Source organism: Lepisosteus platostomus, chromosome 25 (assembly GCF_059453375.1).
Source record: "Lepisosteus platostomus isolate fLepPlt1 chromosome 25, fLepPlt1.hap1, whole genome shotgun sequence".
NCBI lineage: Eukaryota > Metazoa > Chordata > Actinopteri > Semionotiformes > Lepisosteidae > Lepisosteus > Lepisosteus platostomus.
The window spans coordinates 10,816,052-10,837,330 of NC_142635.1; the positions used below are offsets into that span (position 1 = coordinate 10,816,052).

Sequence of the window (21,279 nt, forward strand, 5' to 3'; positions counted from 1 at the left end):
ACAATACACTACAAAACCCATAGGCCTCTTTGCGGCATCAGTTCCTCCAAAGTCTCAATCAGGCATCCAATCGCTTGGAGCTTCACTCATAAAGCTGGATTGTTTCATTCTGCCAAGTGCCAATGTCACACAGACAACCCCTGGAGAACGACAAAGCCAGCTTGCATGTAACTCTCCAAGTTATTTTTTAGTGTAGGCCAAATTTTGACTCCCTGTCTGCATCTCACATCACCTTAATAGTGGGCAGACCAACACCATTTTCTTTAGGAGTGATTGCCTTACTCCAATAGCGGAGTTCCAACATAGCAGCTAGGGGTGTGACCACCACTGAAGACAAAGCCAGAAGCTGGCATGACAGCTCTCTTCAGCTCTACTCTTTCTCCCTGCTTCTAGGAAGGCCTACTACAGGGTTTGCTCCCATGGTGCTCCTGAAGACCAGATGTGGTCTGTAGATACTGTAGCTGGATAGCTAGTGTTACTAGTTTTCACCATTTCCCATGCTGATTGCTAGCACTGCCATCTCCTTCTGGGAAGAAAGCTTTCCTCCTGTGTACAAGCTTCTGCATAGCTAAGGAGCCACTAACTCAAGCACAACCATAGGCCCACTCTCCTCCTGTACGGAGGTCACTGCAAACTCCCCTGACTCACTTTCTGTTTTCCGACTCAAACACCAGTGGCAAAGCCAGGAATTCACTGGGGAACTTTTAAATATGAGGAGCCAAAGTAGTGCAGTAGTTCTCATTCCTTACGGCAAAGTCAAAAAGCATGCATTGGCATTGTAGTTCTGCAAAATAAAGACACGATCCAAAACAAATGTATGCATAACATAATGGACAACACAGATTCAGTGTAGACCACGTCAAATTTAAAATAAGGAAATTGAACACAAAGGACTCAAGTTTTTAATTACTGAAAATAAGGCCCGCACATCAGATGTCCATTTAAAATTGTAATAATTAAAATGAAAGTAATTTCTGCTGGGATTATGGTCATTCATTTAAGTTAACATTTTATGTTCGAAGCACAGAAGAGCAAGCCATTTTAATTAATCTAAAAAATCCTGACTAATTTAATTAACTTACTGCTCAAATTAGGTTTTAAAAGGCCAAAGGCCACTTTTCTGTCCTCTCATTCGTTTGACTGAAATATTATCATTTTTCTTAATTTGGTTTGTTTGAAAAACAACAGAACAATAGACAACCAACTGTATTACCATTCTTTAAATCAAGAAAATGTCAATACTGTCTTTTTTTTACCTTGTCTAATGCAAATGTAGGATATATACTGTAATGCATATCATGGCAATGTGAAGTTACCAAACTTATGAGTACTACACATGTTTATACACCTACCTCTAATTCAAATTGTCACTAGAAGACTTCAAACTCAATGACACTACAATTGACTACATTTAATTATTGCTTTATTAACATATGTACTGAAAAATGTTTTTAGATTAAAACTAAATTTGACTACCTTATACAATTCTGTGGCATACAAATAAGGTCAAATCTGCTTAAACTTGTTTAGGTCACCAGGTTGCATATCCAATTGGATTGCAAAATAGATGTATATGAACAATCAGTAAAGTTTAATCTCAGGCGACGCATTTTGTTCTCTCTCTGTCTCGTTATGTTATACAATATTTTTTTACCATCCACTTATACTGCATTACCATCAAAGGCATTTATTCTTTACTGTAATCAGTGATTCCTTACTTGTACTTGTTTTATAGGTTGATACAATACTGCACAAGCATTGCGTTTGTACTGTGTGCCTGCTTCACTGTTATTTGTCACTTTTCATTTTTTACTTATTTTGTCTAATGTAGAAACATTTCTTTTTTATGTATCTTTATGTCATTTTGAGTATTTTGTAAGTTACCCTACAGAAAGGCATTTGCTGATCAAATAACTACCAAAAAATGCTGAACCACTCATAATTGATGGTAACTGGTCCAGTCACAAGCATTTGTAATGTTCAATTTGGTAGACAATGTAGCTAGAAATCTGCCCACATTGGAGGTAAATGTGTTTTGACACCACAGTGCTGCAAACCTGCAAGAGTCCAGACAGTCACAGGGGTCACTAGGAGTCAGGAGTGCCCTGGCCGACATCACCCTAGTTGGCTGGGTGCTGTGTTCTGGGGGCTTTGCCAGTCATAGTCAGCTAGTGACATGAGCCAGACTTGAGCCCAAGATCATAAAGCTCAGCCTGCGCTTGGGCGGACATCTTTACTACTTCTTCACTTGAGGCCTGAGTCCATTTAGTTTCTGGCAAACACAGATGGCTGCTGCTGGATCGACTTTTTTTGCTCAAATTTGAAGTATTAAAAATCTGTCTTAAGCCAATCAGTGTTAGTTGAGTCAGTGTCATATTGTATCTTGCATCTTTATTCTCTCAAATATCGTCCATTAGTAACTATCCTGACTGCTGATGTATTTTCTAACAGTGCTACTGGCTTGGGAACTGTAAAACAGTTTGCCGTTCGAGAAGCAATTTTTTATGGCAAAAACGTTATCCATATAATGGGGAAATTATTGTTAGAAAATTATGGAAGAGGAGAAAATAAGGAAAATGAAAGAGTGATTGTTGTCTGTATTTTTAAGAGATTTTAAGATCTAAAGCTGAAGACTGGTCGTGCCTGGGATCCTCAGTGCAGTTTGGGGTGTTTTAGATGAAAAGTGTTATTTTTCATGTTCCAGGCTGAGCTCTTTGCTATACTGTAGCAAGAGTGTTGACCTTCACAAAGTTAGGAAGATTGAAGACTGCTTACAGGTCTATAGGCACTTTTTCAAATCCAATAACCCTTTCTAGTTGTTCTCCCTGTATTACGTTTTTTTGTTAACTCAAATTCTCTGTTATTTTAAAACATGCTTTATACTAGTATATGTTTACTGTAATTTGTTGTGGGAATAGTGTGCTTCAGTTGTTATGATTGCAAATACTGGTGAACATTATTTCTTATTTAAACACATGTTTTTTGTTAACGAATACATCACAATAAAAGTGTAAAAAAATAATTAAAATGAGAATGTTCTTTGAGATGGGTAGATAATGCTTTAGGGGTATCTAGAATTCATTCATCAGTGTGTGGCAGTCACTGATGTATTATAAAGTTTCCATTGCAATTCCACTTTTTTTTTCGTCATCTAATTTTCACTCTGTGTAAAAAAGGAAGCCTTTTGTTAGGAGCAGATAGGTTTCCTCTCGCATAATTATGAGGAACTCGTCCTTGCAAAGTTGAATTTACCCATCAGAACAAAGTAAATATTTGTTAACACTGGTTAAATGGCCCAGGAAGGACCTTCCTGAAAACTGATCTCAGGCTGAGAATCATTGTTCTAAAGTGTGTCAACAAATGCAACAACAAACAAAAAAAAAAAGATTACTTTTATAAGAATTTAGAGGCCTTATAAAGAAAATACTTATGCTTAAGCACCCAAATGTTTTGAATACATTGCGCTCTTAATTACGGATTTGGATTACGGAAGTAGGAAACAAGTGGACAACCTGTTATATACTTAATTGCTTCTAAAAGGATAATTCTGAAAGGATAAGTTAAAAAAAACCTATGAATATTGCAAAGGAGAGCAGGTCAGATGGTCCGTCTAATCCTTCTGTTTTGTCATTAGCTAATTGAACTAAGAGTCTCATCCAGTAAGAACACAGCGTATCGGCTACAACAGCGTGGATGGGCAGCTTGTTCCATATTTTTTTCGCATAAAATTCCGAAAAACACAATCCAGGCCTGTTTGATTTCTCACTGTAAAACAGATTGCTTCTAAGGAGTGCATAACCCTGAAAGGCTTTGGTCGTTTAAGAAAAAGCAGAGCTGCAATGCACGACGTTTATTTATATCACGAATTTTGTTCCAGGGCTTCACTCCATTGAATCCTACTCCAAATTCTGGTAACGATCCATGCCAGGGTTTGCCAAATGCACCATCTGCTGTTTCTGAGGTGCAGCAGCAACGAGCTATGTACTTAGCCGCAGAAGGCTCAGCGCACTATTTGTCGAGCATGTGGAGGTATACCCAGTACCCCCCTCGAGTGAGAGCGAGTGATTTTGCCCAGGCGGATTAATTCATGTTGTGTGTGCTGAGGCTGCTTCTTGTCACTCATTCTCTTCGCAGCGTGCGAGCGTACCCAGAAAACAGCCAAGGAGCAGTGTGCAAAAAAAATATATATTCAAAAAATTGAAATATAGGAAAAAAAGTCACCTACCAAAAACCTTCAGCATCTTCTTACAGGAACATACCTTTATAAAGCAAGAAACATCACTTATCTAGCGATTGCAATGCTTCAAACCAGGGATCTCATCTGGGCATTGCTTTTCTTTGGCAGTGCAGGTAAGGTTTGCTTTTTAAGTGTTTTTTTTTCTTTAAAAAAGTACCCGCTTGCAATTAGTTTTCACTGTGGGTTGTGAGATATCCTGCTAGTTGCACTTGGCGTCCCTTCATCTCATAGACCCAAGTTGCACTGTGTTCAGGAGCCAGATTTATTGTCAGACGGGAGCTGTCCTGACTGAATTTTCCAGGGCTCACCGAAACGTTATTCTCTTATAATTTCATTGAATGCGTGCTCTAGTGATGAACTGAGCTCAGTTAATTCCTGATGCGTGCACTCAAAAACCGACTTTGCCGTTTTAATGTTGGTGTTATTTTTGTTTGTTTTGTTTTGTTTTGCATGTTTGGTAACATTGAAGTATATTTGTACAACAAATGTTGCGGCTCTGTCCGGTTTGGATAGGTGGGAGCCAGGTCTTGGCAGCGAGCTTTTGCACTGTTAATAAGGATTTGGCTCATGTGTGGGAGATTAATTGAAATAAAATTATGAGCATGCATGGCGTGCAGTATATATAGTCCGAAAAAGAAATATATGGTTGAATTAGGTTTACGCATTTATCCTTAAGGCGCAAAAGATTAGGGCAAGAAAACATCCCGAAGTTTAAGTTCACAATGCACTGGTATCGCAGAAGGGTGGTTTAAAATTAAGCAGTAGAGCATGTTGTATCTGAGCTGATCTCCGGACAGATCAAATTCGTCTTTATTCAATCTCGGTCTCCTTTTCTGTGCAACGCTCGATTTCGGTATATCAGAGCAAATAAGTTGCAACAGACATTTATTTTTTTCTTCCAGCCCCCTTTTTAAAGCAGGTATCTTTCTTTATATTTGCGAGCGTTTCTGTGAAGCGCAGTTTTTGAAAAGGAGACGCCGTGTTTTCAGCTGCGGAATTGCTGTACATTGCGCGGTTAGGGTCCAGGGGCGTCTCTCGCATCTATCCAGTAGCATTCATCACTCCCGTAGCAATCCAGGAGGGGATCCCCTGTGTAACGGGACATTGATTTTAAGAAATTGTTATATTTATCTATTGTAGAATGGGAAGGGGGGCTTGCGTTGCCACGTCAAATCGGGGGTACTGTGCCATGGTAAAGTGCGCGTTATAAAAAGGTAAATAACCCAGACGTAATTCATAGAAATAGCATCTGGGGAGCTGAATTGCATTGTGCGATGAGGATGGCGAAGTATTCCTGGAGGCGTGTGCGTGTGTAACCCAGCGGAGCAACTCCCCAACTCTACAAATAATGTTTTAACACAGTTAGTAGGCGTAAATCAGGGGAATTTCTCACGCAGAGAAAACGGCCATAAAATATCGGTTCAAAGGGCTGCATCTGTGCTGTGTAGCTCATGGCAGTCGTGCGCATCTATGCTTTTCTAGAGTCGGTTGAAATGCTGAGCTATCCAATCGGAGTGCAGGGACCTTGGGCGGGAATAATCCCGTTATTTTTTTATTATTCCAAGGCATAATTCGTTATCTCTTGCAGCCATCTCCCCCAAAAAAACAAAAAAAACAAACTAAAAATAAATTAAATGGCTGCAGAATATGCGAAGGGTGGTCTGCATATTTTTAGTGCGCTCTGTTAAATTCATGTTGGCGAAGAGATGATTTTGTAGGGGGGTGGCCCCTGAAGACATGGTTTTGCAGTAGGATTCGTTGCGCGCAAAGCATTCTCGGATTAGGAACTTCCACGTTAAACCAGGCTCAGTAATTTGCGGTTTAAGAGGATAAAAGCGAGGCTAAAAAATGCGTTGGGAGCGTGTTGCTTTGTGCTAATGTCAGTGCAGTTAGTAACCGACCTCATCCGGCGAGGGGAGAGGGGAGCCAGACCTACTATATTTTGTTTAAATTGTGGATTATACAGATTGCGCTGTCTGCGGGGCAGGACCTATTGAAGTACTACGGTGCAGTGCTACTATGGTAGTAGACGGGGGTGGGTGGAGGAAAGGGGCCGTGTTGCGTCTGTCTTCAGTTGGATAGAATTGCAGTTGCATGAAAACCAGTCAGTTTTTCGGACAGAGAGGGAGCGGGTGGCTCTGGGTCGGTGGGCTGTGAGAGAGTTGGGTGCCTAGAAGGAGCCGGGAGTTGTAAAAGGAGGGAATGCGGTAAATAATGATTTAAAAAACAAAACCCATCAGCTATGCAATCCATTAGCTATGCCGAAGACGCGTCCGGATTGCGCAGTGTGAAACGATAAACCCATCTGCGAGAATGAAAAAGGGAGAAACAATAGGGTCAGGGCTTCATTGTGAGACAGGTAGGCGCGCTGCGCTCTAGGTGGGGTTCCTGAGGCAGCGCACAAGCAGAGTTTCCACGCGTAAAAAAATACTGCATTTCGCCCCTTTGGAAATTAAAAGATGGAAGTACAGTACTTGTTGAAATTAACAGATTCCCTCAGATCCTATCCCATTCTGCACTAACACAGTCACTTAAAACAGTAATAGCAAGAGGATAATATTTATTCAAACCTGATTTTGTTAACTAGCTGGTAGTTTTGTAAAAAAAAAAGTACTATCAAGATAAGGACTCGGCTGGTGTGAAATTAGCTTGGCTACCCCCCACCTCCCGGAAAAAAAATAGGGAAACGCTGTAATGTCTGATAGAAGATGTCCGCTTTTCCTTACTTTGGGGGGGGGGAGATGCACTATTTTGGGGGATAAATTAGAAAAGATGTCTTTTTTTATCTGGGCGCAGGCTTTGGTGGGGTCGGTGCTGAAGGGCTGATTGATTGATAATGCTGCGCTTGAAAGTTTGCAGGGCGGGGACTGGGGGTAGGGACACACTACACCTGCTGCTCTCAATCTGCGCACAGCCTTAACGGGCCCCGGGCAAAACCTGAGAAAAAAGCAGAGGGAAATGATTAAACCGAAGAGGCGAGTTTTATCCAGACGTGTCGCGGCGTCTTTTCTTTTCCGAATGTGTACGAGCAAGTACACGGTGTCGGCTGGGATGTGGCTGCCGCCGTCAACACTGCGGGCTCTGTGCATAGGGGATTGAGACACGAGCTTCACCATGTGCACTGCGTAAACAGGTGTTGGGAGTGCACTAACACTAACAGCTCTTTGTGTTGTTGAACGGCGAAACCTGTTATTTAAAAGCCTGCTCGCAAGCAGGCACTCAAACAGGCTACGGTGTTGCACAAAATTCATTAAGTGATGTAGCTATTTATTGCCAGGTTAGGCGCAGTTCAGGCCATATAATGTTATTGATTCAGCAGGAAATGTGGGGATTAACGGGAGTTTGCGCCCAGTGTTGACGTTTTACTGTTGTAGCTGCCATTAGCCTACTCCTGCCTTGGGATGGATGGGCTCTAGTTGGCCAGTTGGCTGAGTATCATGCTGTTAAGGACACAATAGCACGGCTTTTAGCTCTTTTCCCCCCTGTGAGAAAGGCACTCAAACTTTAGCCTAATATACAGAGACCTGGAAAATATGCAGGTTTCTGGGTATTTTTTAGATTCTGAGACAATCATACAGTTTAAGTACAGCTTGTAGACCTTGTCTGCAGCACTTATTGTTGTAGTTGCTGCAGTACTCATATACTTAGTTTTTAGAAAGCATGATTGGGAACTGTGTTAGAACCATCACTCAAATGTGTCAAGTTGACATTTTGAACTAATTCTGAACACTAATTAAAATGCACAAGCTGGTTGTGAGAACATGGACCGACTGTGTCATGTTACTTACTGTATGTAATTTCCACAGTCAGATGATGAGCATGGTATACAATGAAATGAATATGGTTTCCTTCATTAAAATAGTTTCCAAGGACACTTTTTTTCACTTTTCTGTTTGAGACATTTGAGAGATTTCTACTTTTGAAGAGCTACAGAAGGCTTTGGCAGTGCTTTGCAAACAGATCCTTCTGTGTGCTAAGTGCAGTTTTGTTAGTTCACAGGGGGTGGCTACATTCACAAGGAGTCAACAGTGGAAATAAACAGGCAGGCTTAAGATGAATAACATCTGTGATTTAAATTTTTGAAAGGTCAAGACAAGGATTTAAGAGGAACCCTGAAATTTGAGACCAAGGTGGAGACCACAAAAGCAAGGAAAAAAGGCTTGGAAACAGCAAAAGAATGCTGTTTTATTGTATAATGATACAGCTATTGAATATTTAGTGCTCATTTTTCTATATGCAGTATGTGCTACATCTGCATTTAATTTTCTTTTTGCTTCACAGGCATGTGTAGGTTTGAATTAATGGGCTTTCTCAAAGTTTGAAATATTGTTTATTCTGTGCACAATGACACCTCTGCTGCTGTTCACCTTGCTGATAAGGTGAAAAGTTTGCCCAGTGGAAAACAGCCCTGCTTCTTTATTGCCATTCGTACTAGGGATGTCAGCTGTTAGCATATGATTTTGTTTTTCAAATTCTTTGTGCATTGCACTGTTAAAGGGATACAAGAATAGGTGGGATTGAGTTCAGTACTGTAGAATAAAATGCTGTGTTTCCTGGTTCATGGAGAATTTCTAAGAACTGATTTCACTAGCTCTTAGCGGGCTGTTTTTCATGGAATATGGGCTAAAGGGTCCCTTTGAACCAGCTGCTGAAAAAAAAAATGGATACAGTATTCTGTTTGTAGAATCTTTGCATATTTAATGATATGCTTACTTTGCAGTACTTACACAATGTTTCAGATGAACAAAGGGAAAGCTGAGGCCCTATCTGAATCCCTAATAGGAAAAACAGTATTCTTTGGAAGTAATAAACATCTTGGCAAATTGTGTTGATTACTTTGTTCCTCAGTTTAACTGCAGTCCCCCTCCCAAAGAAAAACGAAAGTATACAGTTTTAATTGCCCAGTTATTAGTTAATTCAGTATAATTTAAACATTTGAAAAGTAGAGTAAAATAATGTCTTTCGTTATGCCATCAGCTACACATCAGTTGTCTTCTGGGTTCCTGCAACCAGACCCGCTCTTGATTAAATGTTGTGAAATGTTCATCTCAGTCCCTGAAATGTCTTACCACGCTCTTCTTCGGAGAAAGGTGCAAGTTTGCCTAAGTGAGCCAAATTGATTTCTCCTCAGTGATATTTTTCAGCTGCACATGTTCTTTTGGGTGGTTCTGTCATTTTTTTTTTACTTACGGTGCCTTTGTGCTGAAGAGAAAGTAACAGTTCCAAGTGTTCCACGTCACAGTTGTGATGATCTTGAATAAAGGTGGCACTTCACTGTTTCCTGTGTGGGCTCCATTTTCAAAGCAGTATACTTGCGATATTTCTTTTCCGTTTGAAAACAACAGCGTGCCTTTTTTTTCCCTGCGTATATACTTATAGTCATAATATAAAAAAATGGGTTTGAAGAGGCCAGGGGGTGGTCTGGCCTTTTTTAATTTTATTTTGTATGTCGCTGTTAAATAAAGACGGGCTGTCTTTGCATATTAATCACTTTGTGAATGGAAACCGGCCTGATCTACTTTGTGTCAACTCTGAAGGAGTCCCAGGGAGCCCCTGAGAAAAAAGGAGGGAATTGGGATTGTGCTGCTGAAAAGGCAGCCCTTCCCCTCACCTCTGAAAGGGGTTTTCGTCCATTCAAGTGGAAGGCTGCTGAATGCTGGTGACCTAGAATGGTCGTCTTTGGTGGAGTAGTTCCATGACATGTGGGGGGGCTCTCTCTCTCTCTCTTTCCCCCCCTCAGTGAGGAGCCGTTGGGCAGGGGGAGGAGCTTGAGGCTGGCTGGCTTTTGTGCTGTCTCTCGGCTGGGGTGTGACTCATCACTCTCTGATGTAATCCCCAGCAATGGAGGTTATCTCATCCCTTGGTGTAATGCTCTCCTGCGCTAATTAGCTCTGCATGAGCAGAAATCGTGAAAACAGTCCCTCTTCTGGGGAGAGGCGACGGTGATGAAACCGTTTGGTCCAAAATGCAAATTTCTTTTTGTATAAACACTTAAAACCACTGGTTTGTGGAACGACTGCAGGCGGTTGCATTTGAATGGTTTTTAATCACGGGTGTTTTAAAATTGTATGAGCTTCTTGGAATAGTGGTTAGGGTCTTGCAACGGCCAAGTCATTTGTGTCCCCTTCTGTGGTCACTGCCGGCATACCCTGGGGAAAAAGGTACTACATCTCCATTGCTCCAGTCCACCTAACTGTAAAACTTAGTGGCATCACATCCAAGGGGTGGTGCTGCATAATGTTTGCTAAGGAAACCATGATAAGCACAGGACTGATGGGCTTCTAATTATGGTAGATGCTACAAATTAAAATACCTTTGTACTTTTAGTGCTCTAAAATCCTCAGTTGATTTTTTTAATTTCTTTTCAACACAGATGGGTGGTACTTAGAAATAAGTGGTTATGTATATATCAGTTCTTCTTCTAAATCGAAGATGGGATGTTTTTTTGAAGGCTCCAAAAAATACATCTTGGGTGAAAGGCTCATGAGGTTGTCAGGGAACACAGTTTCTACCTTGATTTGAACCACATTTACAGTGATGTTGGAGACATGCTCTGGCATCAGCTCTTGAGTTCTAATTTCATGCCTGCTACTCAAGGTATAATAATCAGCCAACCTGGCCTGTTAGCGCATCCTTTGAGTGGGGCTCTCAAAGTAAACTAGCTTGTGAACAGTGGAATTGAGCTGATTAACAGTTGGTTAAACAGTAAAGATAATAGTTGTGCTTGACTGCTGCCAAGGGAAGGACTGATCTGTTGAGGAAGGCCGAGCTAATAGCATCCTTTCATAAATTACAGCATTAGCATTTATTACACAGCTTATTTTCCACTGCGGGCAGTGGTGACTAACTTAATGTAAACCTGGCAGAGCTGTTGGGCCACGTCCTGTCTTGTTTTAATGAACTGCGCATGGGCAGGGTAAAGTTATGATTTCTAAGAAGCTGGCCCTTCTCTTCTGGACTATGTGCAATGCACGAATAAAGAAAGCCTGTTAATTGTAATGAAGTCCCTTTCTCTTTGTTCACCTACTGTATGCGAGGTATGTCATCTGTGCAGTTTAAATCCTAAGAAGTGAATAAGCAAGGAGATCATTTTTGCTGCTCACCAATGAAGTGTGCTTGGCTTAGCAGAAATGTCTAGTGGACGCAATTGTGGGATTAAAACATTTTCAAGGTTGTTAAGATGTTTGTGAGACTTACACTGTAACTGTTCTTTCCCCTTGTTTTCTGGGGGGGTCTTGCAGATGGCGCAGGAAAGATTTTTATTTTACCTCACCTGAAAAAAAAGCTTTCTACCTTCCCAAATTTGGTGTTGGAACAGTCTTCCTGCATTCATTACCAACCTTAAGACACATTTTCTCGATTTAGAATGATAACCTATATCTTATAATGCCTGCACTTTGTTATAGAACAACCAAAAGACTTCCGGGAGTTTGATTTGTATTGTTAACTGTGTTTGAGGTCTTTTGCAGCACAGGATCACATATTGCTTTTGGGGGCCAGCTGACACTTTCAAGTGTAAGTGGAACATTGGTGTCATTCTAGGACAGTTATTTTCAGCATTCTCCATTACTGAAAACTCAGCTTCTATTCTACTAGGATGTGCACCCATACCAAGAGTGCATTTAACTTTCATCTGCCTGGAAATGCAAAGTAGCGTATATTAATTTAAACCCTAAAGGATATGACGGAGCGAGAAGCTTTTGTTAATGTGCAATATATGCTTAAATGATTACAGTGCATCAAGTTATTCATTCAGGGGTAGAAACCCCTGCCAATATCTTCAACACTTAAAAGCAAAATTGCAATTAGCAAAGCTTCTTATTAAAGGAGACCGCGGTATTTCTTTTCGAAGAATGATAAATTGAAGTCAGATTTATTAGGAATTACATGCAGTTACCACAGTTACAATTCAGTGCATTTAAGGTTTAGATTAATATCCCTGTTTGATACCTGCAGTTGATATCAAGAGGTTATTAATTCAATATCGGCTTCGGCCTTTTGATACTTATTACAGAGTGAAGTGCATGGTCTTAGGTACAGAGTTTGTCGAATACAAAAAAAAATGTGATTAAATTGTCTATCTGGAACCTTATTCCATTCACATTATATTGTTGCACAAAGCCCAGCACACAGCATGGCTTAATTTTGAGAATCTGCTTCTTGTTGAAATAATGAGTATATTGTACAGAATGCTGGTATTCAGACTGCAAAACCTGCTCTATTGTTTGGTGATTTGTGAGCAAAGCTGCTCATTGTTTGAGGGGCTGCAGGCTATGCTAAAAAACAGCGAATGTATCTAGGGCTAATCTGTAAATTGCTAAATGAGATTTTCTGTTCAAACTGGCATTCATGACGTGGGGAAATATTAGATTGGGGTGGCAGCAGGGGCAGACAGTTTGGCAGTGTTGTATAATGCAGAAACAGAGAAGGGATGATAATTAGGTGGGGTCTTGCCGACAGTACAAGCCAGCCCTACCTTCTTTTCCTCTGGAGCAGCTTGTGCAACAAAATGTTAAGGTAATAGCAGCCGCAGGAACAACAGTAAAATTCCAGTGGAGTACCATAATGGGGCACTTACATTGAACTGCCATGCAGTACAATTTAACGAGTTAACAATTGGAGAGGAGTTCTTAAATTTTATTCCCAGCTCCAAGGGTATCCACTCTTCAGTGCAGCTGGGTTAGAAGGTGATTTTACATCTTGTGCAGCATTGGTTAAGTGCTGTTCCTGAAATTTTCTGGCAGTACAGAATACACTACCAGCCACAGTGGAAGTGGCTTGTCGATCATTTATGCTCTTCTTCACACACAATCGGGCTTGGATGGCTGTGCGTTTCATGCATATGGATGGATTTTTTTTGTCTTTGGAAATGGAACAGCGTACACTGGAACTGGGATGAAGAAAGAAAAAAGGCTGTGACTGAAGCAAAAAGCAAAACTGCTACTTGAAAAACAGACATATAGAAAAGCAGCGAAAAATACGTAAAAACAGCTGAGATGCTTTGAGGCCGCAGTACCCAAATAAGATCAATATTTCTAATCTATAAAATTAGTGAACGTTATTAAATACATGCTGAAAATTTGGTATTAAAAAGTAGAATTAAATAACCTCCTCTCTGAGAGAGTCTGGGGTAAAACCGCCTCCTAATTTTATCACAACACATGAATTGCATTGTGGCCTGGGCCTCAGAGAGTGCTTGATTTATTGGGGTTAAGCATTTAAAACAATGAAAGAGGAGCACTTTGAATATACCCTGCTGGCTTCAGCCTTAATCTGTAGAAGGGGAGCAACTGAGAAGCAGACAAAGGGAGGGAGAAGGATGCTTTGTGGGGGAGGAGCTCAAGATGTTATGCATGCCTCTGTAGTAGCTTCCAACCCATTGTTTTTTGGCTTCATCATGCAAAACACAGGAGTAAACAGTACAGGATGATGCATCTAAAAGGTCTCTATATAATGTGTATGTTTTCGATTAAGTTCGGGAGTTGAAAACCGATAGCTCTGTTTAAATACCGCAGTCTAATTTCAGAAACTCATTTCTGAACATTTCAATAAATGATAGGGCCGTTTCTGAACACATGGTTTCAGGGTTTAAGAGTGCTCTGTTGGAAGAGTTTAAAATGCCTTTAAAGTTTAAGTGCAGTTTCTGTCAATGGGATACTAACAGCAGTAGTCGTGGAAGCAACAGAATCTAGTCATCTGAGTGAAAGTTATCTGTTCTCTCATCAGATGTTTCTATATATAAAAAATGTGGGTCAGGTTTTCTCCTATGAATTTAGCTCAAGAGACCCACACTTCCAGCTATATAGCACACATCAGTTTAAAGTGTGTATTTGTAGCTGCAGATTTTCGGATGTTTTTTCATTCTTTTTTTTTTTTAAAAAAGACACATGAATATTTTAACACAGTGGCTGACAGGATAAGTGTGTGAGGATTGTGTATTCCTGACTACAAAATTAGGAATCGCATGTATCTCATAGCCTCACAGGACATAAAACTTCAATATTCTAGCAGCCTTTCACAAAATAAGTGGAATTATGACAATCTTGACATGTGATTTGCATAATTAAGAAGGCCAAAGCTATGCTGTGATTTTGCAGTTAAAATTAATAGGGACTCATTTGGAAGCCTGCTGTGTCATCTGCGCGATTACAAGTGCATGGAAGAAGGAAGATTTATGAGCTGTGAACTGCTTAGGTATCAGTTTCTTATCTGGACATTTTTATCATTATGATTTACCCTATCTCTGGCATATCGAGCTACTATATATATGTTTTGAACGTTGTGAAAGTGCTTTCCTGTACAGGCTTTTGGCTCTGATCTTCGGTGAGATTATGAAGTCTGATGGCTGCTGTTGTGCAGGAAGGAGTGAGCAATATTAGTCTCGGAGCAATGAAATTTGACAGGCAAAGACAGCATAAGTATGTTAGTTGTGTTTTGGTGTGTAACTCCAAGGCCTTCAGTTTCAGGTTTGGGGCTAAGAACAGGTGACCAGATTATTATTTTTGAAGAAATTTCTTGAGATCTGTTCCATTAAGCCAAGACCACAGATAATCTTGCTCTGTAATCATTTGTCTTTGGGTTTTCTTTTATTTGAAAAAGAAAAAATGATAGACACTTGAACAGTGTCAATGAAACATATCAATAATTCTGAATGGCATTTTCATAGCTTTGAAGATAAACGCCTCTGTCTATTCTTATATTCTTAAATCTTAGGTAGATATTTCTGTTATGCCCTCCCTAAACAAATGACCAAAACTAATTGCAAATAGAAGTATGAGAAAGAGCATTCTCATGTTTATGCCCTTATTATTATCTGTAAAAATCTCACAAATCCTCATGTTGTTTTCATTACATTTTGGTGTTAAAGCATTTTGGGATTCTCTATGTTTTATTTCCTATTTGCAGTATGGGTATCTCCACAGCCTGTAGTACTTCTTTAACTTCCATATTCACGAACAGTGAATCTGTATTTGATTTGTGTGGTATATGTTGTGGCTATAGATTTTGCACAGTCATCTGAATGAATAACACTAGTTCCACATTCACTGCCCATCTCAATTTAAGCAGGAGTCACGTGTGTTAGAATTAAAATTATTATTTTTTTCTTCTTAGCTGACGAAGTTTTTCATTTCTCAGGCGCAAATAAATGACACGTCTTTTATTTAATGTGCATAGGCAGCATAGCTGGGTGACATTTCCAAATCAAACACATTATCTGATTTCCTGTGTGTTGTGTATTTTCAGAGACTGCAAATATCTTCACTCTTGTGTGCCCCTGTTAACATTCCAGACAACAGTTTTCTTGGGGCTATAGGGTATAAAAAAAGAAAATACGAGAAGAGGCTGTGGTCTTAGCTTGTGATAGAATGGAAAATGTCAGTTTGTTGAGCAAACCATTATATGAAGTCCTAGACAAGATATAAGGTGAAAATGCGTAAGCGTTTCAAAACTGTCAAAACAGTGGAGATTTGGCTTACTTGCATACATTCTTTTTAAAACATTTTTAGCTGATTAAAGCAGCCAAACTGAATTCAGGCTTGACGGTAAAACCGTTTGAAGCCTCCTTTTCCAAGCAGATTTTTTTCCCCCTCTTTCATATGATAAAAGTATTATCAGAGAGGTTTTCATGTGCTGTAATGCTCCTGAGAAATGACTTTGACGCTTTCCTTCTATCTGAATCTCTAAAACACCATTATAGCAATTCTGAACTCCGGTTCATTCCTCCTGGCTTTAACTCGACTCTCTGCATTAGCTCTGACGTGTGGTGCCGCAGAGAACATCAATGAGAACCAACAAAGGCAGTCCCTTACAACTGACATCTGTTTACACGTGAAAGGAAACATCAATTTCAGCGTTATTCTCATCTGAATTCTTGGGGAAGTGTTTTCTTGCCTCGCTTTTGTTGTTCCAAAAGGTATGTTTATGATTAATGGAACGTTCAGCAGTTTTAAGATTGAGGATGCGAGGTCCAAATTGCTCTTCTACTATAAAACCAAATCATAGCTCCGTTTCCAAAGCCCACATTCACAAGATAACACTCAAATCAAGCACTTTTAATGAAAAGGGTACATTAAAAAATAGTTGTTCTTATTTATATTGATAAGCTAAGTATATCCTTAGTTGGTGAACTGTCAAAGGAGCGCTCTTTGCGCTAAAGCTTGTGAGTAATACATTGTTGTTGCTGCTATAAATGTTTGCCGATTCTCCAGCTGTTGATTGTGTTAGACTTGCCACCCAGGTGGCACCTTTCCACCCCCATTCGGCATTCCTTGTGTGCATTTGCTTCTGATTAAAAGAAAATGGGTTTGGTGAGGAATGCATGAGCAACATTTCGGTATGTTTTAATACCATAAACAGTTTAGTGTAACACAGCCATCAATGAAATACAGGGCTACCCCTGTATGTTGAAATTCAGAATTGTAGTCCTGTGCTAACCCAGCTGTTCTGAGCACTCCTATATGCATGGGAACATGTGGTGTGAATCCCTGTTACGCCCCTCGTAATGAGTGGGGCCCTGTATCAATGACATCTCTTTAGCTGTCAGTATATATCTTGCTGTCATATGAAATGGGATCTCCTCCACGTCCCTGACTTTTGCCACTGTTTCAGAATATCAATTAAGTGTGCTGGGATATGTGACTGTGTTTTGGGTGCACATCAGTTTACAACTAAAAGTTGATTGAATATTGTCTTCATGGAAGTTATTTACGGCACGTCTCTGCCTCCCCCCCCCCCCCCCAAAAAAAAATAGAAACAAAAAATAGTTCAGCTGTTGTCTCTGTTCTACAATTTGGAATAGCAAACCAGATGGGAATATACAGTTGCAGATAACAGAGCTCTTTGAGAACAAGTATGTTTTTTTTTAGAGTAAACCTATAGCCCATTTTATTGCCAGGCCTTGGAATCTGGTTTAAAACAGATCCTTGTGGATTAAGAGACCATTTGGGGTGATGATCCTTGGTGCCCTGGGTCTCATGTCACAAACAAAAAAATCAAAATGCCTGTCTAACCCGAGGCAAAGCAGGAGACGCTTGTCTAATCCTTCGGTCTGGGGGTGCAGATGTGAGGATGGAGATACTCAGAATGAGGGCCAGACGAATTACAGAGCGATGAGCAGTGCTGCTGTGCTCATTTCCAAGGCCCTTAACAATGTAAGCAGATTAGAAACAAAAATAGCCTGTAATACTACTCTGCTGAAGGGTACAAACATTACGAATGGCATGAGGCAAAACCATAGGGTGGATGTAGTGGCGTGCTTTTCATCTGATGGCTTTTTGCCTGTATATCTTTTTTTTTTGTCAAGTCTGTGTCCAGTAACCGAATACTGCCATGGCAGTATTTCCTAATCCATTGTATTCTTAGATCTTCCCTGTTTTTGTGTTTGGGAATCGACTTCTTGGTTGGTGGTATTTGGAGGTTGAGCCAGCTGTTGACTTTTTGATTTTTGAGCGGTGACTTCCTGTCACTCTGAAAAAGATGAAGGACGCTTCGTTTTGTTAAATGCAGTTATAGAAATTATGAATTTCGTTTGGCCTGGCTTTAACTCCACTGCCTTCACTCTGACACATGGCATCAATGAGGAGATTCAACAAAGACCTTTATATGAGACAGCTGTTTACATTTGTGTATCAAAAGGAATGCTCAGCTCCAGATGATTGATATAGTGTCTGCATTACGGAGAGCTGGTTGTGCAATCAAATGCAGATAACTTCAGGGTCAAGGGGGGTCACAGTATTGTAATTTTCTAGTGCAAGAAAAAAAGATGAAAGCTGTGTGTGATGTGGTACTCTTAAGTAAAGAATAAAGTACTCTCGATAACTCGGTATTGAGCCCACTCAAATTCTTTGACAAAAAGAAGAAGCCTACATTAAAAAGATGATTCCGGATTTCACTTTCAATTTGGTCAAATTTAGAAAATACTATGAGCTCTGTTCCCTTGGCATTGAACTTGCTGTGGTTGTTAGCCTCAGCAGTGAATGTGGTGATAAAGGAAAAGACCATACATTAAGAGCTCTCAGGACATAGGGATGTCATTCTTAAAAGGAGAAGCATGTATCTGTGTTCCCTTGCACTCAGACACTTAGACAGGCCACAGTAATCCAAACTGGATGTTTGAAAGACAAATCATGCACCTGAGGAGTTTTAATATTGATTTCTGACAGCAGTTGTGCTTCTCGTGTTAGAAGTTGCTTCGGGATATAATAAACGTGAATGCAAAGGCTTTATTTTTCTTTTAATGCTTAGGATTAGTTTTGAAATCCTTTTCCTTAGGCCTAGAGGTATACCACTGGTATCTTTTTTACAGTCCTCTCAAAGTACATTAGAAATGTGCTTTAATTAGATAATATCTCCACGTAGTGTGGTGTTAATTCCTGGAAAGTAGCTTACCTTTCTCTGTTCATTATGTAATGCTTTTTTGTACACTGGCCATAAATGTACACTAAAGCAACAGGATTGTATTTTATTTTCTAAAGCATCTTCAATGCTGCTTTATCTAATACAGGGTCACCCGGAAGTCAGAGACTATCCAGGTAAGCTATGGGTGAAAGGCAGGATACATCCTGGATGGGATGCCAGTCCATCACAGGACACACACAGACACAAACACACCAGGGCCATTTCTCCTAGAAGCCAGGTTGTTTTTGGACTATGGAGGAAACTGTAAAAGTATAATTTTCAACCAAAAGTATTTAAGTAGTATTATATTATATGAACTGTAAAATAATTTAATAACTTTACATTTAATGTTACATTGATTCAGTTAAAGCACTGTCTATTGTACAAAGTTGTATTTTTTAATTTTTCGGTAATCTGACCTGTTTGATTTTGGCCCATTTAAGGTAATCAGTGAGCACTGATAAATGTTTGAAACAAAGCCTGTGAATGGGGACAGGAAATCCCTAAGTATGTTATTGGTAGCTTACATTTGTCATTTTCTGTTCTGTTTTTATTGTTATGGTGGCAGATGGTAGACAATTTTCTTGCACTATTTCACTGTATGAGATCATTGCTCTTCAGTTATCGGCTAAACTAAAAACAGAGAAACCTGTGTGGTTCCCTTTGAAGTGTCTTTTACCTTAAGTACTAAATGCAAACATTGAAGACAGGCACAAAACTCCACCTTCTCTGTCAAGATCATGGGCAAGTGGGATTAAGCAAACAGAAGGAACACTTTACTAAAGAGTAATGTTAAATAGAGTTAGATTGCGCTGTGGACAAAAATTACGAACCAAAAATTAAATTGGTGCTTTGTTCTTTTTTTGAAAAACAAACGAGTCCTTGGATTATTAGAAAAAAATCAGTAAAAGGGCTTTTAACTTGAACGTCTTTATATTTGTTCACTGTAGAAAATGTCATCAGAGTATCTTTGTCTTTAAAAGGAGTGTTTCAAAGCAAATCAATATAAAGGATTGTAGAGTTTGAGAGCTTTGCAGAAACATTTTTAAATATGTTTTACGTATAATATGTTTTACGTATATGTTTTAAGACTTTGTTCCCCACTAAAAATACATGTTATTCAATGAATTAAGATTTGAATAACCAGTAAACTAAATGGGTGTTTATCAGTAAAGCAAATTATTATTAGATGTAGGAGAATAATGCAGCGTGCTGCAGTAATACACATTGTGAAAAATTAGCCTAGAAAACTACACCGTCTACAGGGATATTCTGCACGCCATAGAAATGGGAATGGAATTGCCCTGTTTTAGAGATAGTTCTCTTCTGGACAATGTGGAATACATACAGACATCATTAATCATTGTGACAGTAGACTAGAAGAAGATTTAAAACGCAATTAAAAAAAAAAACTTCACTCTCGTGTGTGTGCCAGGATAAACCGTGTTCTGTCTTTTAAAAAAATTAAACGTGAATAAAGAACGGTAAATAAACACAGAATGAGACTCAGTGAAAGTCACAGATGTCCTTATAAGGACCTTATAGAAACACACACGTGTGGGTGTGTGGGGGGGAGAGATGAAAGCACAGAGCAGCAGTTTCTTCTCCTCTCGAGATCTTAGGGAAGAGACTGAAGCTTTGGAAGGCATTGACAGAAAGTGTGCAAACGTGGAGGGCTTTGTTCCAATTCTACATTTGAGCTTCCTCATTAGAAACTCACTGCTATTGTCTGCTGGTCTTAATGAGCATCAGTGCTATCAATAAGGACACAAAGAAAATGAAGCATAACATGCAACGTAATGCTGAAATCTGTTTACACTGCAGCTCTGTGACTGCAGGGTGTGTTTTGTCTTCCTGAGAAATATGTCCTAGCGGCGAAGACTGATGGATATTAAGGGTGAACACTGGAACGAACTGATGTATCGGTGTAAAAAAATAGACAAAATGCAAACCCGAAAAGGAGAAAACATTAGGCTGGCTGCTTGCATATTTCTAAGTTGAAAGCGAGTGGCACATCGTTTATTACACCTGCACCCCTCTGCAAGACAGACACAGCCACTGTTTATTGCATTATGTGCAGCAATTCATGCTACAAAGAACAGTAAATGACATGGAAAGAAAAATACTGCAATTAGGGTTGTGAGGCGTGTCAAGGCGATGAAATTCCACTGAGAAAAGTTTGGCTTCATGGGGGCGTCTGGAGGATTCTGCATGATAAAACTCTGGAGGGCTTTTGTACATGATTTATTACTGTCTCATTGCTCATTAGCAGAATTCAAAAGCAAAGGGTCGCAGTTTCTAACTGAACATGGTTTTGTCGTGGGATGCATGTTGAATGCTTAGGCAAAAATTCCACATTTTGGAAACGGGTCAATGGATGTAGCTTTTCTTCCAGGAATTTGTTTACAATTTACGATGGATTTGCAGCTTCCTGACAGCGGAGCATCAGCAGTGCTGTTCACTTGGTGTTTACTGAACACAAAAGCGTTGAGTGAAACCTGTAAATCCTAATGCAACTGCTTATGAACACCCGTATCAGACTGTTCTGTAACTGGAAGTTGTCAATTCTAGATTCCATAGGATTAATAATACCTGACCATTTTTAAGTTTTTGAACTTAGTTTTTTGGAAGACAATAGTATAGGG

General features: G+C 39.8%; 1 protein-coding gene across 6 annotated transcripts in view; it reads left to right on the top strand.

The window, feature by feature from the left end:
- The first annotated feature begins 4,016 nt into the window (after positions 1-4,016).
- ncam1a (neural cell adhesion molecule 1a) overlaps positions 4,017-21,279 on the top strand; it is a 242,147-nt gene continuing 224,884 nt past the window's right edge. For 2 of the 6 annotated variants that reach the window (XM_088619961.1, XM_088619962.1), the window contains exon 1: positions 4,028-4,350. In XM_088619961.1, the coding sequence (XP_088476087.1) occupies positions 4,299-4,350 (52 nt within the window). In that variant the 5' untranslated portion in view covers positions 4,028-4,298. Of the gene's footprint in view, positions 4,351-21,279 lie in introns of all 6 variants that reach the window. The other 4 variants (XM_088619965.1, XM_088619959.1, XM_088619963.1 and 1 more) reach the window with 4 other exon arrangements.